The 26,586-nt window shown below is 44.8% G+C and overlaps 3 protein-coding genes across 3 annotated transcripts; 2 read left to right on the top strand and 1 right to left on the bottom strand.

The window, feature by feature from the left end:
• The first annotated feature begins 421 nt into the window (after positions 1–421).
• LOC120651126 lies at positions 422–4,097 on the top strand. The gene is made up of 4 exons (XM_039928500.1): positions 422–1,037; positions 2,311–2,456; positions 2,525–2,635; positions 3,230–4,097. The coding sequence occupies exons 1-4, from the start codon at positions 536–538 to the stop codon at positions 3,827–3,829; spliced, it is 1,359 nt and encodes a 452-aa protein (XP_039784434.1). The 5' UTR covers positions 422–535; the 3' UTR covers positions 3,830–4,097.
• A 530-nt stretch (positions 4,098–4,627) lies between these two features.
• On the bottom strand, positions 4,628–10,902 carry LOC120651125 (origin of replication complex subunit 3-like). The gene is made up of 17 exons (XM_039928499.1): positions 10,752–10,902; positions 10,445–10,669; positions 10,152–10,326; positions 9,889–10,058; positions 9,664–9,794; positions 8,997–9,270; positions 8,814–8,888; positions 8,546–8,622; positions 8,383–8,473; positions 8,064–8,257; positions 7,556–7,625; positions 6,917–6,996; positions 6,563–6,640; positions 6,296–6,371; positions 6,017–6,144; positions 5,288–5,455; positions 4,628–5,029 (listed from the first exon to the last, which is right to left on the bottom strand). The coding sequence occupies exons 1-17, from the start codon at positions 10,800–10,802 to the stop codon at positions 4,924–4,926; spliced, it is 2,169 nt and encodes a 722-aa protein (XP_039784433.1). The 5' UTR covers positions 10,803–10,902; the 3' UTR covers positions 4,628–4,923.
• Positions 10,903–24,166: 13,264 nt separating this feature from the next.
• On the top strand, positions 24,167–25,977 carry LOC120651124 (tyrosine decarboxylase 1-like). Its single transcript, XM_039928498.1, has one exon. The coding sequence runs from the start codon at positions 24,262–24,264 to the stop codon at positions 25,750–25,752; it is 1,491 nt and encodes a 496-aa protein (XP_039784432.1). The 5' UTR covers positions 24,167–24,261; the 3' UTR covers positions 25,753–25,977.
• Positions 25,978–26,586: the final 609 nt, after the last annotated feature.

Raw genomic sequence — 26,586 nt, 5'->3', positions numbered from 1 at the left:
AATCGCGAGACGAATCTAATGAGCCTAATTAATCCATCATTAGATGTTGTTTACTCTAGCATTACTGTAGCAATTTAGCGTCTAATTACAGCTTAATTTGGTTCATTAGATTCGTCTCGTGATTTACAGGCAGCAGTCGCAATGCGTTTTTTTTATTTCGTCTAGATTTAAGTCTCCATGCAGGTGCCGGAAAAAAAATTTTGGAATTTTGATTTTTGGAACTAAACACGGCGATAACCCATCACGAAAATCATACATAGGAGATCCTCAGCGGTCAGCGCCATTTTGTTCCAAGTATAGTGTATAGACGACCTCTAAATTCCATGAACGAATTGTCAAACAGGACCCGTCCGATCGGGTCAGCACTCAGCAGACGGTCCAGATCAGCCGTGAGTCCGTGGCCCTCTTGCGTTTGAAAGCGGCCGCGTTCCCATTTCAAACAACTCGAAAGGCCGCCACGCTGCCTTTTTATCCCCACCCCCGCCGCCGCCGCCGCCGCCCGCGAACCGGCGCCTTATCCTCCCGAGCCCCGACCATGCCCTCCCGCTCCCCACCGCCGTCTCCGGGCGCGCGGGAGTGGCCCTGCTGCCGGTGCACGTTGATCAATCCCATCTGCTCCGACAAATGCGAGGCATGCGAGGCCCCGCGCCCCTTGGAGCTCGACGCCGACAGTCCCGGCGTCGTGGTCGCCGCCGCCGCGTTGACCCCGCTCCGGCAGTTGCGGAGGAAGCGGGAGCGCTCTCCCGCGGTCGCGGATGCCGAGTGCCCCGTCGGCGTGGTGGCCGCCCCCCCGTCGACACCGCTCCGGCGGTTGCGGAGGAAGGGGGATCGTGCTCCGGCGGTTGTGGATCTCCCCGTGGAGGTCGAATCCGACAGCTCCCCCGTCGTGGTAGGCGCCTCCGGGTCGCCCCCTCGGCGGTGCGGGAGGAAGAGGGAACGCGCTGTGTCACCGGATGTCGTCGAGCTCTGCGATAGCGCGGGTCGAGCCGGGGGTGGCGGTGAGAATGGGGAGGGCAAGGCGCCCGCCGCCAAGAAAGGTACGCTCGCGGCCCTCTGTACTGTACTGCGGGTTCGATAGATTGGAATGTTTCTGCTTGCGCTGGTGAATGGGATCACTTCGCCGCTGTAATATCTTCTGGTAAAAGAATTAGATTTTGTTATTCCAATGGTTCAGGAGGCTTGTGGTGAAAATTATACAAGTATCTAGTACTTCCGAACCCCCTCAAGATGTGTTAAATGGGACATGATGTATTGCCACAGATGAGGCATTGCAGTAAAGTCAGTTTGATAGTGGCCCATTAGGAGTTACAATGCTATGTCAGCTGCCATTTGGTAGTCATTATTGAGGTTGTATGCCCAATTGGTCAGGCTGACCTCAGCAGTTTACCTAGCAGCCTGTGTACATTGTCCACATCAGAGCGACGGAATGGAAGTGGAGCAGCATGCGGCCAAATTTGAACCGTCCGGCGGGAGCCTTCAGAATTGTTTGCTTGTCTTCTTGGCCTGCTGACGAGGATTTGGGCTGCTGACGTGGACAACTTACACAAGCGCTAGGTAGGCTGCTGAGGTCAGTCTCATGTCGCCATATGCCCATATACCACTAAGCAGAAGGCAAAATAGCTCTTTTGGTCCGTCAACTATGAGCCAAGACTAGCTTTCATCCCTGAACTACTAAAATGGCCGTTTTAGCCCTCAGACTAATTTTTTGGGCTCAGTTTCATCCCTCGTCCTATGTGGCATGCCATGCAGCCACGCCACACTAGCTCCAGCACACCACGCTGGAGTGAAAAATTTTAGGTGGATTTTGGTTGGAGTTGTAGGGTTATGGTACTTTGAAATTTCATTTATTAGCACGTGAGAACCAAAAATAGCATTACAAATTAAACAAATCTGTTTTCCTTCCAAGATGCTTTTGGACACAAGCAATTAAGATTTAAGACTACTGTCCTAGACATTCCTGCTATTTCAGAAATAGTAATGTTCTAATTTGCGCAAAGTCAAACAACGTGGAATGCTGGAGCTCATGTGGCTTGCCATGTAGGAGGGATGAGATTGTGCCCAAAACAAAAGTTGAAGGACTGAAACAGTCAGTTTAATACTTCAGGGACGAAATTGAACCTGAGCCAATAAAATGGCTATTCTGCCTAAGCAGAATGGATGTATGACGTGTAGACCTTGTTGTTACCTGCTATTTTTTCTGGCATCATTTTGCTTCAAGCTTTACTTGTGCATTTTGTTTTTGTTTCAAGCTGTTTGTTGGTCGTTTTGGTTTGGTATGGTAACATGAAAACTCAAAATGTTATTCCACAGCAAGTCTTAGGATTCATTTGGATAAGAAGACCATCAAAATCATGACATACAATGTCTGGTTCCGGGAGGATATGGAACTGAGCAGAAGGATGGATGCTCTTGGAGATCTTATTAAGCACCACAGCCCGGACTTTATATGCTTCCAGGTTCCCATTTTGGGCTTTGCGTTATTTTTTTTCCTCTTCTAAGTGTTATCTGATACGCGGAATTGCAGGAGATTACACCATACATATATCTGCTTATGCAAAAATCTGAATGGTGGCAACAATACAAATGCTTGTTGTCACAGGAGATGTCTATTCTGAAGCCATATTACTGCATGCAGGTAGTTGCAAAATCACATAGAAAAAACTTTTTCTAACTGTGCTTAAACTCCTGAAGAAGTTACTGAGTGCTTTCTTTTTTGTGTCCTCGAAGACAGATTTGTAGTTTATGTATAAGGCCGGCAAAATATAGAGGAGTTTAAAGAGTTACGCATATTGTCATATTCATATGGTCAATCCAGACACTTGTATTTTCGTCAAGTTAAATAGTTTGACTGCATGTTTCATAACTAAACTTATTCAAAAAATATGTTTTGTTGGGTTTCATGTGGTATCATGGTTACTGGGTGCACTCACCTTAAGTTGAACTTCAGAGGGGTTCAATTATGTGGAGCTAAATCACCATTCACTAGAAAACTGGAACTGCCATTGACCTGGTGTCACTACGCAGTTTACTACTGCCAACTCATGCACACAGTAACACATTCCAGACATTAACATGCTCACAAGCTGTCATTCAGGTGTTATGAATCCCTCTCCAATTTGTGCTTAGTTTAGATTCTTCAAATTTGTTCTTTTCATAGTTTACTGCTATGTTCCCTTTATTCCGTAATTCATTCATTTTTACTGATTTGTTTCAACCTCAACAATTACAGTTGAGCAAAGTGCCAGTTGAGCCATCTGAATGGATCCCATTTTCTAACTCAATAATGGGAAGGGAGCTTTGCATCACAAGTGTTAGCACGGGAGAGATGACGAACTTGGTGTTAGCCACAACTCACCTAGAGAGCCCATGCCCTGCACCTCCTAAGTGGGACCAGATGTATAGCAAAGAACGTGTAGTTCAGGCAAAGAAATCCCTAGAAATTCTGGGACACTGCCGCAATGCAATACTCTGTGGGGACATGAACTGGGATGATAAACGAGACGGCCCCTTTCCTCTGCAGGATGGGTGGATTGATGCTTGGGTTGAGCTGAAGCCCGGAGAGGATGGCTGGACCTATGACACGAAGGCCAACAGCATGCTGTCAGGCAACCGCAAGCTGCAGAAACGAATGGACCGGTTTCTGTGCAAGCTGGAAGATTTCAAGATTGATAACATTGAGATGATCGGGAAGGAGGCAATACCGGGCATCTCGTACTTCAAGGAGAAGAAGGTTCGGAAAGAGTGTCGAAAGATTGAACTGCCTGTCTTCCCCAGCGACCACTTTGGTCTTGTTCTGACCATCACCAAGCAGGAGGGTGGCATCATCTGAACTATGGTTACGATTCTGCAGCATTAAAGGAAGTTCTCATGTGTAATATTTAGGCCTGTCATTATGCATATGCCCCTCGATTTTGTGAATTTTGTGAAGGAGGCAACCATTTACTAGACGGACATGCTAATGGTGGTGATTACCAGCTGGCTGCTTGAGTGTTTGCTACTATTTTTTGCTTCGTTGTTGGTCCTTGAGATCGTGTGGGTTGGCTGAAAGACAACTTCCCATTTGGTCTGACTAATATAACCGCTAATACTTTAAAAAATAAAGTTAATCAATAGTATATCTCGAGATATGTGGAGGGGAAGCCTCAATTTTTTTTACCCATTTGGTAATAATTACGTTGAAGTTTATTCCTTTCATACAATGCTTCATTATTTTGTTGTAGCAACCTGCTGCTGCTGCCGTAGGATAAATACTTTCCTAATTAGAAAGGGGAAGGTGTAGGATATACCTGTGATCGTCACACAAAGTTAGATCTTAATTTCAACATTTAACATCAACACCATTTACAGAAAAAAATTGAAGCAACAAGATTTGTCATACCATAACTTGAGGAATTCACCATGTTATATAGTTCTGTTCCTGAGATTGTTATGTTAATTGCTGCCCGAGAGGAAAAACGGTCATCACAATTTGTCAGCAATTGTTAATCCCAAGTGGAAGCTGCAGCTGCTTCATTTTGATGCTTACATTCTAAGGCCTTGTTTAGTTCGTGAAAATTAACACTTTCATTGTTATTTAACAATTAATATCCAATTATGAACTAATTAGGTTTAAATATTCATCTCGCCGTTTACAATTAAACTGTGTAACTAGTTATTCATCTCGTAGAATTTTTTTTGGAAACTAAACATGGCCTAAGGTTCCTGAGCCACTTCATTCTTTACATGTACCCATACAAGTTGAACTTTCCACAGGTTTAATTTACAAGATACTATCGTAAGCTTACTGACTCCAACATTAAAGCCATCTTAGAGCTAGAAAAGCACCATTGGTTACTAGGTAATCTATCTTGCTCAGCTTGGAACATTCCAATCCCCATGTGCAGCGAATTCATCACCTCTGTGTAGCATGTCAACACAAAATCATCAAGGACCAAAGGTGATTCTCTGCACAAGATCAGGCCTTCTCTTGCTTGGCATCCGAAGGAGGCCAGTGATTTGCATCTCAGTAACAGCTCTGCAGAACCTTGCTCTGTAAGACACGTGTCAAGGATTATGTTGACTTAAAATCATGTGTAGGATACAATGAATCAATACTATTTCAGGAAAATATTAGTGGTACTATGCTCCCCTAAACTAATTGCACAGATCCCAAAGTAGTAGTGAGTAGAGGAATAGTCTGTTGTCCAAATTAGGTTCTTATCATGCCCTCAAATTTCTGATTTTCCAATTTTCTGGAGAAGAAACGCTACAGAAATATATTTACGGACAATTTATAGTTGAAGGATACTGGATCAGAGCTTCACTCTCTGGAGGTGTAGATTTTGACTTCTTTTTTGAGGGAGAACTGTATGATTTCCGTTTGACTTTTGAATTTCTGCTGTTGATAATTCCCTCAAAGGATATGTACCAATCATGAAGGTTAATTACATCACCATATTCTTGGGCTAGATTGCACCTGCAATGCAAAAGGATACAGTTCATCTCACCAAGAGCAATTTAAATTAGTCTCCAGCGTTCATTAAAAAACTTCAATTGGATCCCTATTCTTTTAATGTTGCACGTACTCCAAACTTGAAGCTGAAATAATAGGTCGTGGACCTTTCTTAGGATGCAAAGCCCAACTGGAAGCACTGCACTGTTCAAGGGTACTTGGGTGTAATAAGAGTATTTTGATTATAAGGTTCTAAAAAGGATAACTACCACGCAATCATTTCCTCTGTGCCATCTAGTTAGTTTCCAGAGTTCCCCGCTAAATGAGCAGTTCATCTAGAGACATGAAAATATTCAATAAAGTTACATATCTCCTTCCAGGCAGTCAGGTCCATATTTTTTTGTTTGGATAAAACTGTCCTATTGAAATTGTGTCACAGGGGCAGTCAGGTACACAAAGTTAGTATATTTTTTGTAAATGACTGTCATTGTTTTTCCTTAATCATGGGGCAGTAGTGTCAATATTCCATGAATCACAAATTTCCAGATACCAGTCAAATGTTATTTAATGAATATATGGACTTACATAATTGATGTGTCATGCAAGGTTCCTGACAAAGCAGCTCCAGTCCTACTGCAACAAGAGCATTTCAGACGGCTCTGTGACTTCAGTAGATCAAGTTGAACCATTCTTCTTGGATTTCCAATCAGTGCCTGGATGGAGAAGCAATGTTAGAAATCAGGATAATGTTCTTTTACATGTTTGCTATTATAATATAACTAGATGTGACAAGATAGCATCAGTTTTGTTCTTAGAACAAGACTAGATAATTTAACACCATTAGTAAGTAAGAACCACACTTACAGATTGGAGAACACCAACATTCTTGAAGCAGATGATTTCATGAAAAGGTAAACACTCAACAGGCACCAAATATTTCCTATTTGAATATACAGAAATCAGATGCTTAGAGGGAAAAAACTGAATTAAATGAAAAAATTAAAAGAATCTTCCAAAATAAAGTGATAAAATGTTTTCTTAGTGCACAAAACATAACTAAAGGGTTGATTATGATGTCAACACAATGTATGAAATTTCTTATCTTAAAGGTCCTGTTACTATATCTTTTACCTAGTAATGTCCTGTAATAGCACAGCAACTTTCTCATTCAATGGAACTGTCCCATTTCCAGCACTGCCAGTTGATCTCCTGATGCAGCACAAAAAAATGACAGTGAGATAACTTGTGGTAATAAAAAAAATAGCATAGATAACTTGAGGTAATAAAAAAATAGCATACTGGAGATTCGACCACCTAATATACTCAACCTTACATTACTAGTACAATATTGTACCTTAAGGAATGATAAACTAGCCAGATAGATTACCAAGATGTTCGATGATTCTACTACACTAATTATATTCGGTACAAATATTCTTGTTTATCCTTCCTCTTCAATCAAATTTTACATGGGAAGGGACTCACCTAGTCCACTTTTCCTTTGTGGCTCTCACACTATCTGCATCAATTGTGGTTGACTGGAGCTCTTTCACTTTGTCATTGATCTAGATAGAAAGGGAATAAGCAATTTGAGAAATAGCGCAACTGTATATTGAAATTTGAAAGTATTATGTTTGACCTCCGTGATAAATTCACATTTGGTTGCTTCAGTTAAACTAAGTGCTAATGTATCCATTTGTGCAGAGAAAGGTTATCCGAGGAAAATGTTCTGAAGGCAGTCGAACAGAAAAAAAAGCAGAAAAAAACACCAACCATTTGAACATCAAAGAACAAAACTTATAGCTCTCTTTTTTCAGAAGAAATATAAATAAACAACAAGAATTAGCAAAAGCCATCATAGTAAGCACGAACAACTACCAACATCAACTCGGAGAGCAAAATATAGAAAATCAATTCTTGTGGTTTACCATAAAGAAACAAAATGACAAAAAATATCTGGTACATTAAGGTACTGGATGGCATATGTATTTTCTAATAAAAAGCATGTAATATGAAAGACATTTACAAAGAATTCAAAGCCCCAGTAGCTGATAGATCAGTTTAATATGCACGCCGAAAAGTTTTTAAGAAGAAATAAAGCAGATGTTCCAGATGTATTCACACCTCACTCATTCCTCTTAAATGGATGCTCCAAACTTCAAGTACACGTAATAAAGTTTCCACTGGCAGGTACCTGAGAAGAACACGATTCACTCTTAGGCTTCAGAAGAACATAATTGCAATTGAAATAAATGAAAAAAATCAGTCAGTTCTACAGAGTGACTGATACAAAAATTACTCACGTCAGTGACTCAATATTGCTTCATTGGATCAGCAACACTCTGACTCTGTTAGATAATCTTGACATCTAAGATCTAATAACAGCATCACTTTATACCTAGTTTTTTCCTCTCACCCCAGTTAAGCTGTCGTTTTTTTCCATTTCTTTTTCTGTTCAGGGAAAGGCTTCCTATCATAGCAATTCAAAGGTATTGAGACCAGGTTGTCAAGCATGTAGCCTCAGCCCTTGATCGTTTGGACCAAGAACACCTACTCAAGCAATCCAGTTCTAATAATGGTAATAAAGCAGGTTTGTGCATTCAAATCCTGAAACCAACTTTTAACATCTTACCTTATGGCATTCATTACTTGGGCCATATACACTTTACCAGATCCCGACTTCATTCCTGATAATTTTTCAATGTTCACTTTAGAGATGGGCAGCTCAGCATTTGATGCATTTTGAGTATGCAGATCTGGGTTGACTGCCTCACAGAAAATATCTAAAAGCTGCAGTTTGTCATGTCTTCCAGCTTCATACAGGCACTGTGTATATGAGACACATTATTATTATTATGGCACTTTAGATCAGATTTCACTGTAACGACATTGCAACGACTGAAAAATTTGATATAAAAATACAAAAATTCACGGATGAAATGAAAACTTACCAAGAGAACAGAACTCCAATCCTTTTGCAATTTCAGTAGCTTAGACAATCCATTTACCACGTCGTCGCTAGAATTGCTCAAGTTCGTTGCACTGCAATACAAGTTTTATAATAAATTGTTCCAGTACAATACTTTTCGAAGAATGTTTTGCTAAGTCTTATACCTTGTACATGAGGGAAGACCAAAAGCGTATTTCTGTATCACTTGAGGTAGTGCTTCAAATTTATCATGCCAAAATTCCTAAGTGGTTGTAAATCAACCATAAGTTAGATTTTGATGATGAAGCCAGAAAATAGATAACGTCAATTAGTAGTTAGACAATAAACATAGGAGAAACTAAATGTTATACTTACTAGTAGTAATATACTAATATATAAAATTATAAGAAGTTAATATTATACGATCTTCAGAATAGGAATAATAAAAGCAACCTCACAATCTTCCTGAAGTACTCCCATGCACAAAAAGCTCAGAGGTTCCATGGAGAAGTGCTTACTGCATGCAAGCTGATGTTTCATTCAGTCCTAGTTGCCCATAGCATATGGAGGAAACAGAAGCAACATAACTGGTAACATCAGGGAAAAATAATGTAATATTAACTATTAAGCACCAACCTTGAGAGCACTAATAAAAGAAGTTATTGTTCCATCATGCCTAAAGAAGTAATTTCTGAGGAACATTGCAACTTCATGACTGATGCAGAATCCAGCACATGGTTTAACAAGGATAGCCTCAACAAGTGCATTCATTCTATCTGAGGGTGACCCCAAGGTAAGTTTGCAGGGTTCTAATCGTTGAAGAGCCTCTGATGAGAGCAGTTTCTTAGGTGCATCAATGGTAGTTGCTATCCCCATTACGAAGAATATTGGAATTTTAATTACCCATTCACTGCAACAAAGAGACCATGCATTAAGCTGCAAATATACTATGTAAGTACTCAAAACAAGTTTATCCATCCAAAGTTATAACTTTGAGCTTTTTTTCGTTGAGCTACATATTATGTTTATAATTGACAACCTTATCACAAAGATGTAGATATGGTAATGTGAGTTCCATGGAGCAAAAACACATTTAGAGAGAGGTAAGGCAATATGCCTCCATGCTTTCCCAGAAAAAAACGAGTGTGAAACCTAAAGCTATCATAACGGGATAGCTTGGTGAGTTGAAAGAAGATCCTTGTTTGATATAAACATTGCTCCTTTTGCTTTTCAAAGTTTGTACTTATTTATGTTTGGATCAGCATGGAAGATGGAAGCATACACCGAAGGACTGGAATAATACCTCAGCATCATCACAAGATCTCCCAGCACATCACCGGAACATTGCTCCAAATCATCAATTATGACAATGATTGGCTGATCGTAGTTCTCAGCTTCACAGTACCAAGATGCCAGTGCAGATACATCAACGACCTTTGGTAGTCAGAATTGCAGCAAAAGGACACATGAGAACACTCTGACTAGTAGTACTAATAGTACACCTTAAAAGATTGAACATGTCACTCACATCTGGAACATCTGCTAGTAGCTGCCTCAACAGGCTCCTAAAGCAACCACCAACTCCATGTTTCACTGACAATTCAGCTGCTGACAGCTTGGCCAGGTGGCATCCACTGGACTGGAGATGCCCCGCGAGATCCCGAAAAGTTGTGATGTCATCAACAAACTCCGCATTCTCTGCAAAAGAGCACAGTCTGAACCCATCGACAATGCAATTCTTCCACAATGGGGGCAATCAGCCACATTGGATATTTGACAAGGAGCACTCACTGGTGAGAACAAATGCAGTCGGGATCCTTCTGCAGATCACATCGGTTAGGAGAGGGTACGGCTGCTGGACTTCAGCATGGCAAGGTTTTGCAACAGCGCGGATCGCAGACAATGATTCCTGCGCCCACTGCAGCACCTGGTCGAACAGCTTGAGGTTGATGCCCCTGAGGACCTCCTGGTGGCAATCGACAAGGACCCAAAGAAAGCAATTCCACAGGATGAGAAACCGTGCCCTACTCATAAGAGCTCGTCAAAATCGAGAATGGAATTAAGGAGATGCGAGAGGGGCATACATCGATGGTGGACTGGATCCTGGACCAGATTCGGTGGAAGGCCTCCAGGCGGAGCCGCTCGCACAGCTCCGAGTCTTCCTCATCCTGCGCGTCAACATCACGGGTCCTCTTCGCGGATTTGGGGTTGGGGGAAGATGGGGGTGAGGCATCAATCCGCCGCCGAGCTCGGGAGGATGGCACCGACGAAGCGGCGGCCGGGGATGCCTTGTGGAGGACGAAGAACGGCTGCAAGAAGAAAGAAAGGGGAAGAAACGCGTAAGGCGCCAGTTTAGCATCCGTGAACGGCGGGGCCGGGAAGAAGGCGAACCTGGATATTGTTGGCGGCGGTGAGGGGAGCGTCGCCGGGGGGCGCGGCCATGGCTGGGGCGCAGACCTTGCGAACGGAACGGAATGCTGTTTCGATTCGAGGGGGACTACGGCGGCGCAGCACCTTTTGGGTTTTTGTCGGGAGGGAGCCAAACCGTACAAGTGAATTGCGCAGCCGCCGCCGAGCGCGCGAAAGGAAGGAACGGCGCGGAATAGCGGGAGAAAAGCGCGCGCAGTTGGTCTCACCCCAACACTTTGCTCAGTTGCTTGGCGGGGGCCGGCCCACGAGACAAGCGCAAGGAAACGGCCCAGGAGCCCTCGCATCAAATAAAGTTGAAAAAAATATGTATAAAAGAAATCCGCTTGAATAGGATCGGGGTTTTGAAGCAAAGAGTAACGAGGGCAGCTGCATGTGGTCTATGTGTTGCACATATGAGTACGTAACATGGGTCGGCGCTTGAATTAGTACGCTGATTGATTTGAAGAATGAAAAGGTTCATGATTATTTCATTTCTTCAATTCTTGTATGGTTCGAGAAACCGAATATCACACGTTGTGTGGTCCATCACCATCTTATTCCTCATACGCATATAACTAATATAAACACGAAGAATGGGTGATTTGTAGGAACCATATTTTTTTTTGAAAGTAACGAGATTCTCGAACGTACTCCTAGCTAGATCATCGACGCATGGATCCGAGCCCACGCGTTAATGACCTCTGACGTACGTCGGACAATCTCTCCCATATTTGTCAAACCAAATACTCTGTACTATCTTGATATTCGGTTATGGGTACTCGCTGATCCCATAACATAACATACGTAAAACACACAAGATGATGATATAATTAATGAGTTGAAGCGTGGCCACACATGGAAGGGGCTTAAGGCCTGTTTGGGACCGAGTTTGCTTAGCTTATAAGCACAAAAATCAAAATAATCCCACCGAACGCTTGGCGTTCAATGTGCTTCAGCCCACCGCCCACAACGGCAAAACACAGAAAGTGAACTACGCGCAGCAAAATCGCAGAAGCGACTCCTTTGCCACGTATCGTTTATAAGCCACGCGATTTTGTCGCTCGCGGTCCCAAACATGTCCTAAAAATGGCATGGTGCCTGGAGATAGACCTTTTTGTCTACTGTATGTACAAAATAGCAATGCAGCTCTTGTGCCCTAGCTGAAAAAAAGTACTAGTGACTATATCAAAAATGGATTATTCGATTATCATTGCTGGTGCCGGTATCGTTATTGTTTGCTTCCGTTCGGGCCTCATATTAAGCATATTTTGACGATCACGTATTGCTTGCCTCTGCTTAGGTATCATATTTGTATATCGTGCTCTTTCCTTTGCACGTCGTATTTGGTTTTCCTCATCCGTTAATCCTTGTCTTTGCCTCACATATAGTAAAAAGTAGATGTGCTCGCGTAATTCACTGCATCAGGAGCAGATTTTTTCCCCTAAAATAATACATATCCATCATCCATGGAATATTTCAGTTGTTTCCGATAAGAATGCCTTATGAGAATACAAGAAAGTTGACTATCCATAGTACCTACAACGTTTCGTGGTGTGTAAAGTTATCTACTCACCCTCTTAATTAAATACGTACTCATACACGTTTGCAAAAAATAAAAAAGAATAAACCTCCTCACATGGTAGCGTTGAGCCTTCACTTATTTCGTCAGTAGCTATAGCAATATTGACGTTGTTCCTTGCAATCTCTGCCCTCTGAAAAATGAAGGACACTAAGACGGATTCTATTATGATCACATAATATGTACTAATCTGTATCTGTACTACAAAAAGCCCTTATGTGGGTTTACCGCGAATACTAGGGGTACCGTGCGGGTGTGTGCCGACCCGTCACAGATCCCCCCCCCCCCCCCCGGGCATTCAGGTCTGGGGCTCTGTCGGCTCATTGGTGGTTTTTTAAGGTCCACTGGTGGTCGACTCAGTTTTTTTCCTTTTTCGTAGAAGTTTCAACAAAATATTTATTTTACATTTTGTTGCGGTGGAACATTTTTCGTTTTCAAAGGTAAGATTTGGATCCAACTGAATAAATTTTATTTTTTGTTCTGATGGAACCATTTTTTACGAAATCTTAATATTTTGTTTCAGCAGAATATTTTTTTTTCAGTTAGGGGGAGCTACGGGCTGACGGCTCAAGAAGATTTTCGGCCCAAGAAGCCGGCGTGGTACTCCGCCCTGTGCTTCGCGCTGTTGCGCGATCTCACCGGACTCCACCGGTCGCGGTCGTCGTGATCGCCCGTCGCGTCGCGGCCCACGTCTTCCTCCGTCGTCCGTTCGAGGGCCTCCCGTGTTCCCACGCCATCGACTCCGCCGCCCTCGGGTTCCGCTGCCGCCGTGCAACCGCCGTGCGACGTCGCGATCCCCTGTGCCGGGTTGATTGCGTGCCGTCGGACTCCACTGCCCTGTACTGCTTCGATGCCGTTGAGCCAGTGTGGTACCGCGCCTAATGTGAGGTGTGTGCCTGTCATCGGACTCCCCCAGCCTATGGGTCCCGCCGCCATCGCATGCCACGTCGGGCTCGTCATGATCCTGGGGGCTTGCCGTGTTCCCGTGCCATCGGATTCCGCCGCCGAGCTGGCATGGTACCGCACCTGACGTGATTCCGCCGTCATCGAACTGCTCCGGCTCGCGGGCTCCGCCGCAGTCGCAAGCCACGACTTGCAGTGTTTTCGCGCCATAGGACTTCGCACGCCCTGGGCTTCTCTGCAGTCGTGATCTCCCCACGCCGTCTCGACCACCCGCCAGGCGACGTCGTGATCACCCGTAGGCATACATGATCCCCCCGCGTTGTCGCGAACACCCACCAAGCGACTACCCGGAGGCACGATCTCGCCGTTCTCGTTTCCTCGGTTTCTATCATTTTTGTCATGTACGTGTCCCATTGTTATTTTGATTGACGAATAACAATCTTATAACTTCCATTGTTTGCGGCAGGACATGGATTGTTCTTGACGTCTACCAGCATCACTGCTAGGTTAGTATTCCTAGACAGCAACGCCCGCAGATGCCAAGGGGTGGAGGTATTTCGTAAACCACAGTTCACTGCCAGATATGGGATGTGGCTTGTCTCGTACCCATTCAGCATGCAACTAGTCGGTATGGAAAAAAATAAGGGCGGGCAAAGACCCCTCCGGGGATAGAACGCTCCATAACCTAGCTCATACGCACCCATCTACATTCAAGGCAATACAAACCACCCAACAGAACGTAGGGTATTACACATCTGTGCGGCCCAAACATGTTTAAACCCTTGTGTTGCTTGCACTATGGTGCTCTTGATCTCTGCATCTTCCCACGATCATCCATCTACCTAAGGGTATCCCTAGGTAGACGTGACGGTAAAACAGTGATAGACCGTGACCCATCATAGAACCGAGCTAGTTGCCACGTGTAGCGACCTGAACCCACCGGTCCACATGGTAGGCTTGTGGGTCAATTATGTCAATGAGGGTCATCTGGAAAGGTGTGACCCGGGCATCCACGTGTACAAGTGCGGACACAGCAGGCTGATGTGGTTAACATGTGTAACTGTATGTCCTGGATTACTAGTCCAGCATGTCTACCTGGCAGCCACGTGTGCTGATTGGGATCCAAAGGTCCACGAGTTAGGGTTGTGGGTCAAATATATCAATATGGGATCCACTAGATAGGTGTGACATGGACGTCCACGTTTACGTGTGCAGGCCAGTAGGCTATCATGGGTAATACATGTTAATTCGGGTCCGTTGGGTGGGTCTACGTGGCAGCCACGTGTACCAGGTAGTCGTGCATCCACGTGTTGGTTGCCCGGTCCAATGTGTCTGTTGGCGTTCACCAGCATCACCATTAGGTTGGGTGATCCTAGGCGGCTCTGACCGCGAACACCTGCAGTATTTCATAAACCTTTTTTACAAATAAATCAGCAAGCGCACAGAATACCGCTGCAACATTTTACTTGGAAGTATTTCGGGGTGTCATTTATATTTCCACAAGGAAGGCGGCGATTAATCTATAGGTAAGTTGATGAACTAATCTTGATTGGATATTCAATTGAATAAATAGGGATAATATAAATGGTAGATAGAGGTAGTGTGACACACAAGTTTCGTACTTAGTTCAAATAAAGATAGAGGCAGGGAGAAAGATAGAAGTTAGTAGCTCGGATTTTATGTACTTTAGTTAATTATACAATTTATATGATACTTTACACTGCACACATGATTAAACTAACTCTAGTCAAGCTAGGAATACCGGGAGACCGCTTATGACTCATAGACAAATCTGTTTGTCAACCGTTACAGTACTTTATAGACCTCCTACCCCCAATCCAAACGTGGAGGATTTCGATAGCACTAATACGGCTGTCACCACCTGCAGGCTCCTCTACAAACTGCGTGAAAGGGCAACATCCAACAACACTTAGTTAACCCAGACACCACGTTTGTGTTAATAAGCAACACTCTAGTATAAGCAACACTCTAGTATCCTGCGTGGAGCCCCCACCCTTCAGATGTACAGACATTATACTAGAGCAAATATACGAATACTGGAATGGGTACCGGTGTACTAAAGCTAATTGACTAATCATATCAAGCATAGAATAACCATACAAACTAATCATGAAGTATATGTCTAACACTGCAGAATATAAGTCATGCCAATATAAATAACTGAAAGATATGTCTGATCCAAATATTCGAGAGTTACAAATGAGAGTAAGAGATGAACCCATACCGAATCTCCTAGCCAACCTTGAGGACCCGACAACTACTACTTTAGCCTAAACTCCGCTAACCTATAGATCTTGAGAAAAAAATCTTGAGAAAAAAATCTACCATGCATGTGTGTAAAGATAGAAAAAGATAACTAAAATCTTTTTCTCAAAAGAAATGGAGCCCTAAATTTACATAAATATATACTTTCATATATATATATGCACAGTAATGAAAAAAATTCAATTTAACTAGTACTAAATAAAAACAATCAAAACCCAACATATTATTGTACCACTAAATTTTGGGAAACATCTAAAATGCATCTTTATAAAAATAGACAAAAAAAATCTTCTTCCTTCTCCTCCATAGATTAAAAATCTATCTTCAAATTCTATCATACAGAATCCAAATTTGATGATTCTTTTTTAAATTTTTTTCTAAAATCAAGCTCTTTCATTCAATAGATTTTGTTTGTATAGAATTGTTATTCCCCAAAATTTTTTATGTAGCTTCTTTTTTCTTCTAACTAATTACAAAATAGAAAAACATTTTATGGCATAGTAATTGCTAATGTAACTTCATATTTTCTAATACTAAGATAAACATAAGGTCGTGCCAAAATTTGAGGAGCGTACGAGTTTTAAAACGTTCCAAGATGTGAAAACTATATCATTTAAGTTCAAGTATATGAAACCTTAAAAGAAATGTGTCCTATATATGAACAATGTATACTCCAATTTTTGTAAAATCTTATGAAACTATTATGGCAACATTATGGGTGGAAAATATGTTGTCACGTTAATTTGTAGAATTTTATGACCTAATTTAGATATTATTTTAATTATTATGTGGTGATTTGGATATAGAAGTTTGAATTATTCGTAGAAGATAAATGTATTTTTGATCTATCTCCAAGACATGAGATGTAATGGAACATATTAATCTAAATATAATTTTTACAGAATTTTTCCAATCTTATTGGAGGTTCACGTAGTTAAACTTGAAATTACTTTTGATAAGGACACAAAGTCACTTAAATGAAGGAAAATATCAGATCTACTCAATAATTATTGAAACTCCTACATAACAACATACATATTGTGTATTATAGGTAAAAAATATATTGGTATGTATAATATTATTATTTTTATGTGTTACTTCATAATGGTGCAATAAATAAAAGAAGAGAAAAAGAAAAACATTGACAAAACAAAGCCCATTTCAACCCTAAAGGGCCCAACTAATTCTGACCGTCCATTCCCGATCTGATGGTTCTGGTCGTGCCAGAATGTTGAAATTTGATGACGGTGATGTATTTTCGTGGGAGGCACTAAGAAACTGTCATGGCTGTGCCATTTTGTATGATAGCTAGGCCCTAATGATAGCTAGAACTTGCTGTATATGTATGACATTATTGCCTTATGAGGCTAGTTAAATGAGTGGGACTCATTCTTATGTATGTCCATGCATCTTTGTTGAATTATCTCTTGATCATGATCATATATGAGCCTGCATCTGTTTGCAGAATATATGAGCTATATTCAGATTTGGAGGATGTGGTTATTCAAATTTTCATGAGGGTACCAAAGTATTTTCGTGACGGTTTGTCACTCTCACGAAAATAAGATGTTTCATGACGGTGTGACCATATTTTCGTGACAGTTTTGGGCTCTCACGAAAATGATATATTTAGTGGCGGTTCATTCATTTTCATGACGGGTTCGTGCTCCCAAGAAATGACATTTCGTGGCGGCTTTACACTCTAATGAAAATAAATATTCCCGGGTGTTTTAGACCGCCATGAATTAATTTCGTATCGTGTTTTCCGGATTTGCTAAACCTGACGACGCCCCATTTTCATGGCGGTGGCTGACCACCACGAAAATGATACGTGACGGCTCGCCCCCAGGAAAACTCTATTTTTGTGGCGTTAGATTTGTGAGGGTTATTGCATGATGGGCGGCCGCCATGAAACAATTTTGTGACGGGATTCATACTTTTTGTGACGGTTTCTCACTCTCACGAAATTTTCGTTTTCTGGTAGTGAGCTTCTCACCTGAGCACAATGGCTTGTGTTGGGGAGAAAGAAGGGGGATTAGAGATTTTGATGGCCATTTTTAGGGGCGGGTTGGAGGGGGAGGGGTTGAGCTGCATCTACAAATTTTATTTTTAAGAGCGGTTCACCCCCTCAGACACCCTTCAAAATAGGCGTCATTTTTAGGGGCGGGTGGGGGTGAACCGCCCTTATAAATTTCTTTTCTAGGGGCGGTTCATCCCCATTTGCCCTTGAAAATTGCGTCCATTTGTAGGAGCAGTTGAGAGGGCGGGACAGTTCGGATGCTAAACGGGAACGTTGCTGCACATTATTTTTTTAGTAGTGGCGGCAACCAGACGCATGGGACGTGAAGCTTTAGTTTGTTTAGCGCCCCACGCGGACACGTGGTGCTTTAAATAATGTTTGGTTCCCGACATCAGAATAATGTCAGGACCGCCCGTATCTCTTTCAGGCTAAAATTATTTGTACGGGTTTTTGTAGCTAGCTTGTCAGGAACTGGTATTGCTTAATATAGAAAAGGGTAGATAGCTGCTCGCGGAGATGTGATCTTTTCCCTGGCGGTTCCGATCAATTTTCCAATATTATTTAAAGCAACACGCGGTCCACAGGAGGCGCGCGCTAAAAGCTTCACGCCACATGCATCAGGCTCTCCCTACCAATATAATGGCTTCTGTATATATCGTACTAATCGTGCCACTTAGCCCGTGGATAGCTACCACCGTTTTTGTGTGTGTGTGTGTGATCAGGGTAATAATGGGGTAATATTTTTGAAGAGAGGGCTTGCACGTGTTTCATGCGTAATAATATATAATAGTAGTACGTCGACATCGTTAGCTTTAAGCTTGCATGCGCAGTTCTTCTTTGTGGATCCTTCGACCACGTGAGCGTGAGCCCCTTTAAGCTGCATGATTCTTTCATAAAGACTGGACTACGTAACCTTGCCCTAATCTTTCATGGTACTAGAATAGTTTCTACTGATTATTTGACCGTAGGACCTGCAATTATTTCTTATTAATGCAGATTGCCCAAAACAACAGTATAGTACCACATGAACAGGAAGCTTTTCATTTCAATAGAAATGGTTGACACCTGTAATATTTCTGACGCCAGCAGGTACAGCAGAACTTATATTCCTGAACAAGAAATAGTTTGAGTTCTATCTTGGCCAACCAATAACCAGCGACGCTTGTGGTCCAGCAACCAGGAGAGGAGAACTAAATAGATTGATTCACCCAACAGACTAGTGAAGACAATATAGTAATCCTCACAGCAGCAATAATCAACTCAAACGAATGGGGTTCAATCCGAACAAGATAATATAGCACAGTAGATCTGGAATACAGCAATTATTGCCGGCCAAACCCTCGACGCGGATCCTCAAACGTGTACCAGAGGAGTTCACGATTAAAGATAGTAGAATTTCACAAGAAACCAATAAGCAGCGCACCCAGGAAATCGATTTCCTAATCACGCACTCAAGCAATCACAATTGCAAGGATCGGCAACAATAATCTTCAATACGAAGAACAGAGGGAAAAGGAAACAAGAAAAAACCAAATAAAAAACATAAAGATATTGGAAGGCAAACAAAAGTAGTAGAGATATGGTATTTTTGTTTTGATAGGATTTGGGATCCATTTTAAAAATTGATATTGTTTGAAGTGCACTTAGACTACTGAATTCAAACATTTCTTTCCTAATATCTTCAAATTAGATGATTTTTATAATTATACTGGTTGAATACAGAAATTCTTGTTTATTAGTTTTTAATGAATACAAATTTCTTTTTTTTTCTAAATTGTTGGTTCCTGAACCTATTCTTTTTTTGCTAGAATTTTTTTAGAGTCCTTTGCAACATGTATATCTTTTCTGTAAATATATAATATAAACTTATTATGTAGTATGATTTTTTGAAACACGCACATGCACTCTACTAGCTACTTATTGGAAATAATGCACTTCTTTTCATGGTAACAAGATATATCAATTCCTAGCCAAAAAAAACAAGATGTAGCAATTTGAGGAGCCACGGGCTCATCATTCTTGAAGTCATGTTTTCTTGGGGACACACTACTAAAACTACAAATTTTCCCACACACGTGTTTACTGTACACGAGGTTTAGTCGGTTTGTTTGTGTAGCACACACTATTATAGAAAAGGCCTTTGGTCCTACACATTAGTCCCAACCACCATTGGACCCGAGACCAATGAAGGCTTTAGTCTCGGGTCGAATTGATAGGGAGCAGCAGGGTGCTTCAGTCTCGATTGGAGCCACAAACTGGGACTAAAAATCACCCTTTAGTTCCGATTGGTGGCTCCAACCGGGACCAAAGGTCTTGAACATTTAGTCCCGGGTGATAACACCAACCAGGACTAAAGGATGACCCTTTGGTCCCCGTTGGTGGCTCTAACCCAAACCAAAGCGCATTTGGTCTTGGTTGGATTTGTTTAAAAGGAAGTCATCCCATTTAAAGTCACATGTGTTGTGTAGGTGGGGTGGTAAGGAAGCTACACGCAAGGTGAGACATCTCGGGTTTGAATCTTAGGTTGCACATTTTTTTTTTGCTTTGCATATGCCCTTTAGTTCCGGTTATTGGAACCAGGACCAAAGGCTAGGACCTTTTGTCCCGGACTCCCCATCTCGATTTCAAAACCGGGACTAATAGGCGTTGAGAACTGGGACAAAAGGCCCATTCTCCACTAGTGACAAGGATGGGGCCCTAGGGATGAGCTTCTTGTAGAATACAGGGCATATAAGGAATGACCTCTATGAATGGATTTTCCAAAGGGGTGTGTGTGTTGGTTGGGGGGGGGGGGCACATAAGCAAACACCTCTGAAAACAATTTCGATAGGTGCTTCATAGGAAGAATCTATTTCCAAAACGGTAAATAGCCATATTTTAAGAAAAAAATAATAACTTTTCAGATGAAGTCGGATGGGACAAAATTTTATATAAAAATCGTAGATCTTGAGAGAATTTTTAGAGTGCATGCAGTGGGTGTGCACATGCGTTTGAGGCTACGACAGAATGAAAAATGACGGTGACATAAGCTCATGCAAGCAAATAATTTTAAAATAAAAAAGTTGTAATTTCAAAATCGTGCATCCAAATCAAAATCTAATTACACAGTTGTATTTGTTTCGATAAAAGCTTCGAAACAAGATTTCACGCCACTATATTTTAATGATATACTTCTTTTTAACAGAAAATGCTTCTTAGTGTATTCTTATATGCTTATGATGTTTGCAAAAATTGCTTATGAATTTACAGAATGTTGTTTCGCATGTCTGAATTCAGTTAAGTGTATATTGATGTTCATATTGTGAAGATAGATTGTTTGGTGTCATTAGTAGATAAGGATAAACAACTTTGTTATGTAGGTGAAAGTTTTTTGCATGATCAATAATCAACAACTTTAGCAAAATCGGTTGAGCATTTTAACTAATTTATTTTGGTACTTTTTCATTATACATAAATCAATGTCTGTGTCTTTTAAAAAATATTATTGAAACATATACGAGTGAGGTATTGTTTTGAAGGTCTCTTGGAAATAAAAATAATTGGATGATTTAAGAACTACAACTTTTTAAATTTTAAAATTGTTTGCATGTGCTATTGCATGCGGTGATTTAGGGCCTGTTTGGCAGGGCTCCGGCTCTTCCAAAAACAGCTCCGGCTCCGGCTCCTCAGATGGAGCGGCTTCTCTGGTGGAGTTGGAGCCGTTTTAGAAAATGTTTGGCAAAACAGCTTCACTTGTTAGATTGATGTGTAAGCCGCGTGAAGCCACGATTTCATGGCTTCACCTTGCCTGTGTAAGCCGCCGATGGCTTCAGGACCGGCTTCACACGTGAAGCCGGTTACAAAACAAACGTTTGGGAGGGCTTCACCTGGAGCCGCTCGTGAAGCCGCTCCAGAAGCCCTCCCAAACGGGTCCTTAGATTGTCGTGCAATATCTGAAATGTGTGGCCGGTGGTACTTAAGTCAATTCGTTATCAGGTCCCGTATGTTGTTTGTAGCCCTATTGAAGTGGGGATATATATACAAACCCTATTGTGCTGTTTGGTTTGGCCTTTTTTATCTGTAACCGATTCGCAGCTGTATCAGAGAGCGACACTTTCTGTTTGGTTCAGCGGAGACGTAATTGATTCACATGGGATCGGATTATGCCTCTCCGACTCTTGGCTCGACGCCTCGACGACACACCAACCACCCCCACACGCCGGAGCCGGCAACTCCAGTTGCTTTGCAGCATCCTCGCCGGTGAGAGTCCCGTATGTCCCCCTCCCTCGCCGGCGGCACACGAGCGTGAGTGAGTCACGTTGGATGCAGGGGATGCCAAATGCAACGTGAGAGAGGCTTGTCTTTTTTTTTTCTTTTGCGACTGAGAGGCTTGTTTTTCTTTGCGATTCCATGACGGGAGTGAAGCCAAACAAAGTAAGTAATCGTTTAAATTGTCTGCAATTGCAGTGCTTTCTGTTGCCGTTACCAATACCGTTTGCATCTTCAAACCAAACGGCACCTGAATCCGAATGCAGCTCGACTACTAGAAAACAACCCATGAGAACCGGTCGAAAACGCCCATAGGTACCGGTTTTGCAACCGGTACCCGCCAACCGAGACCATTGACCTCGGTCTAGGACATCGGGTTTTTCACCCGATGCCTTAGGCATTCATTGGTACCGATTGGAAAGACCAACTGGTACCAAAGAGAATGCCACGCTGACGTAAGCTGGCAGCTCCTTTGATACCAACAGCTGCCTCTCCTGTTGAATCTCTCCCGTTCCTGTATCCTCTCCGTTTCTAATCTCTCCCGTTCCTGTATCTTCTTCCGTTCTAGCTAGTGCCAACAATCATTCGAAGAATCAACCACAAAATATTAAATCAATCGATACAAATTCTATAGATCTCACAAATCATTCAAAGAATCAATTACAAGATTAATACACTCAATACAATCCCACATAGTACCAAATCAGCATACTAGCAGTAGAGAAATGATACAAATTGTCGCCGATTACGGGGGCAAGGCACATATACATCTCAATCCAAGCTCTGAAAAATTTCAATTTTCAAGTCATGCATTCAGATCAAAACTCTGAAGAATTTCACTACCAGTCGTAGAATGCATGCAGTTCATAGCAGTACTGAAAATCCAAATGATCCATATGCATGTACCGAGGATGATGGGCATCTCCTTGTGCAGCTTGGTGTAAGAGTAGGCGGAGCCGCGCTTGGGGTGGACGACTATGGCGCCGTGCACGGTGGCGCGGTCGAAGTCGCTGTGCGCGTGCCACCAGACCGTGCCCTCCTCCTCGGAGAAGATGATCCTGTAGGTGAAGTTGGCGCCGGGCTGGATGGGGCACTGCGTGATGTACTCCGGCCCGTCGAACTACGGGTTCCGCGGCTGGTCCACGCTATGCCAGTGGAGGGTGATGTTCTTGTTGCCCTGGTTGTAGACGTTGACGACGACGACATCGCCCGTGCGCGCGTAGAAGGTCGGGCCGGGGAACTGGCCGTTCACGGCCAGGACGGTCTTCTCGTGGCAGAGCCGGGTGACCTTTGTCTCCTTTATCTGCAAAATATGTCACAGTCCCTACCTTCCATCCAACGGAGAAGCCGAGGCGGGAGGTGAGGGCGCCACTGGCGGCCCAGCAGAGGAAGCAGAGGAGGACTGCGAGTGCGCTGGCGCGACAGTCGAGGAGGAAGGCGTACTGTCCCTCCAGGTCCAGGAGGCCGCCGCCGCCGCTAGGCTTCGCCATGGCTCCACTGACCCTTGGGTTGCTTGAGGCACGACGACGGCGAGGCCGTTGGCGAGCCCGGGCGGCGCGGCTCCCGCGTGCCTGCGCCCCACGGCCGGCTCCCGCCGGTTGCCCGCAGCGGCGGCGGCGGCGGCCGGTTGCCCGTGCTCCTACGCAGTGGTGGTGGCGGCGGCGGCGTAGCGCCCCACGGGCCGGCTCTCTAGAGGATAAGATAGCGAGAGAGATGAGAGGTAGAGGATAAGAGAGGAGTCGGCAGCAGCGACTTAAAAATATTTGGAGCGAGAGATCGGCTATCGGTATCAGTTGATAGTTTTCACCGGTGCCAAAAATTAATATCTAGAGCGAGAGATCGGCAATTGGTACCGGTTGATAGTTTTCACCGGTGCCAAAAATTAGCATGCAGATTGGTCCCGGGCTATGAAACGACCCGGTGCCAATTCTTGATCATTGGTACCGGACTGTGCCATCACTCGGTACCAAAAGTTCTCCCTAGCCATCTTAATCCATTGGTCCGAGCTAAAAGTATCAGCTGCCGTTCCAACCGGTACTGATACTGATGCATGTATTAGTACCGAGTGATATGACAACTAGTACTTTTGTGCTGGACCGAAGGCCCGTTTTCTAGTAGTCCCCAATCTTCGAGAAGCCAAATATATACCTCCCGCTCTAACCACCAAATCGCCGTAACACAGTGCCTGAGCAATCAATGCGGGCCTACTCGTGCGATCGACGGTGGACATAAGACCGGCAACCACATGTGCATGCGGTTTGGTGTTTTCGAATCTTCTATAGAAAACAACGCACATCACATGTGCAGTTGCCTATATAAACCACCCCAAGCTGCATGGTGCAGCCGTGCTAATAAAAAGGATCCAAAGTGAAGCCTAAACAAACACGGCCGGCCAATAGCTTTTGATCTGTGTACAGCTCGGTCAGCACAGGTTATTAGTAGCAACTTTGTTGGCGATGGGTAGCTTGCCACTCGACGCGTCACCGCGGCCACTAGACCCAGAGGCCTTCTCCGGTGAGTCACGCGCCGTCGTCAACTTCCTCGCCGAGTACTACCGTGACGTCGACAAGTACCCGGTCCGGGCAGCGGAGCTTGAGCCGGGCCTGCTACGCAAACTGCTCTCCGAGGCGGCGCCGGAGGACGGCGAGCCGTTGGAGGATGTACTGGAGGATGTGCGGCGGGACATCCTGCCGGGGCTCACCCACTGGCAGAGCCCCAGCTTCTTCGCCTACTTCCCCATGAACGCCAGCACGGCCGGGTTCGCCGGCGAGATGCTGTCCGTCGGCCTCAACGTCGTCCCATTCGTGTGGGCGGCGTCGCCGGCTGCCGCCGAGCTCGAGTGCGTCGTGGTGGACTGGATGGCCAAGCTGCTCGGTCTGCCGCAGCGCCTACTCTTCTCGGGCGGCGGCGGCGGCGTCCTGCAGGGGAGCACCTGTGAGGCCGTAGTGTGCACGCTCGCCGCCGCGCGGGACCGTGCTCTGGCCAGGCTGGGGCACGAGAGCATCCTGAAGCTGGTGGTCTACGCCTCCGACCAGACGCACGTCACGTTCCAGAAGGGCGCGCGGCTCGTCGGCATCCCGCCGCCCAACTTCCGCGTCATCCGGACGTCGGCGGCGTCCGGGTACGGCCTGACCGCCGACGCCGTCCGCGCCGCGGTCGATCGCGACGTCGCGCGAGGCCTCGTGCCCCTGTACCTCTGCGCCACCGTGGGCACGACGGGACTCGGCGCGGTCGACCCCGTGCGCGAGCTCGGGGAGGAAGCGCGGCGCCGCGGCATGTGGCTGCACGTCGACGCCGCGTACGCCGGGAGCGCAGCCATCTGCCAGGAGTTCCAGGAGCTTCTCGACGGAGTCGAGCTCGCCGACTCGGTGAGCATGAACCCGCACAAGTGGTTTCTCACCAACATGGACTGCTGCTGCCTGTGGGTCGCGAGCCCCCGTGCTCTAACCTCGGCGCGGGCAACCGACACGGAGTACCTCAAGAACGTGGGCACAGTCGGTGGCGCGGCCGCGGTGGACTACAAGGACTGGCAGATCTCTCTGTCTCGCCGGTTCCGCGCCATCAAGCTCTGGGTGGTGCTGCGGCGCTACGGTGCCGACGGCCTGCGCGCGCACATTCGTCGACACGTCGCGGCAGCCAAATGGTTCGAGCGTGCGGTGACGGTGGATGAACGCTTCGAGGTCGTGGTGCCGAGGAAGTTGTCCCTGGTATGCTTCCGCCTCCGGGAGAGGTTCCCGGAGGACGACGCCGTGGACGACTTGAACCGGGAGCTCCTTGCGGCGGTGAATGAGAGCGGGCAGGCGTTCATGACGCACTTCGTGGTGGACGGCAAGTTCGTGATCCGGCTCGCGGTCGGCGGAGCCATGACCGAGATGAAGCACGTCATGGACGTGTGGGAGCTGCTGCAGGGCAAGGCCGAGGAGGTTCTACGGCGTCATCAACTTTAGAGGGCTCTCATCGTACAGTTGCGCGCAACAGCCAGATTGCAAGTCCACGCAGACATTATTCTTGTTTACTCCTCGTTACGTTTGTGCCCGTGTAAGTGATGTGTCGGTAATTGTCACCACGTAAATCTCCTAATGTGCAAAAGTCTGTCCGCAATGCAATAGTTTCGACCCTAAACAAGGATTGATTATTTTTTGGGGCCGATCGCCGGGACCGGCCTCTTTAAACCTGCTAGGCTCCGTAGCGTGACATGATGTATTTATTCTATGAGGCCAGTGGATAAGATCAGCCTCAATCCGTTTTTTGTCGCTTCGATCCGATCACAGTCTTCCAGCGCGATCCCTGAGATCGGCTCTTGCCCTTCCGCGTCCCAGGCGTTCATGTCTGCGAGCGAAACCTCGCTGGAGTCATCTGCACGAACCACCTCCACTTCGTCGCCATCCCATTGGACCAAACACTGGTGCATCGTGGAAGGAACACAACAATTGGCGTGAATCCAATCCCTCCCAAGCAGCACTGTGTACGTACTCTTACTGTTGACGATGAAGAACGAGATTGGGACGGTCTTGCGGCCAACTATCAACTCCACGTTGAGGACGCCCTGTGCCTCCGACGGCTGGCCGTTGAAATCATTGATCATCACGTTGGTCTTGATAAGATCAGCAGCAGAACGACCCAATCGGCGCAGCACTGAGTACGGCATCAGATTGACCGCGGCGCCAGTGTCGACCAACATCCTGTTCACGGGCTTGCCGTCGATAAGGCCCTTGAGATATAATCCCTTCAGGTGCTTGTAGCTTTTCTCCTTGGGCTTCTCGAAGATGAACGGCTGTGGG

This window comes from Panicum virgatum, chromosome 9K (genome assembly GCF_016808335.1).
Source record: "Panicum virgatum strain AP13 chromosome 9K, P.virgatum_v5, whole genome shotgun sequence".
Taxonomy (NCBI): domain Eukaryota; kingdom Viridiplantae; phylum Streptophyta; class Magnoliopsida; order Poales; family Poaceae; genus Panicum; species Panicum virgatum.
The sequence above is the reverse complement of the archived record's forward strand: the minus strand, read 5'-3'. Positions and strand labels throughout refer to the sequence as shown.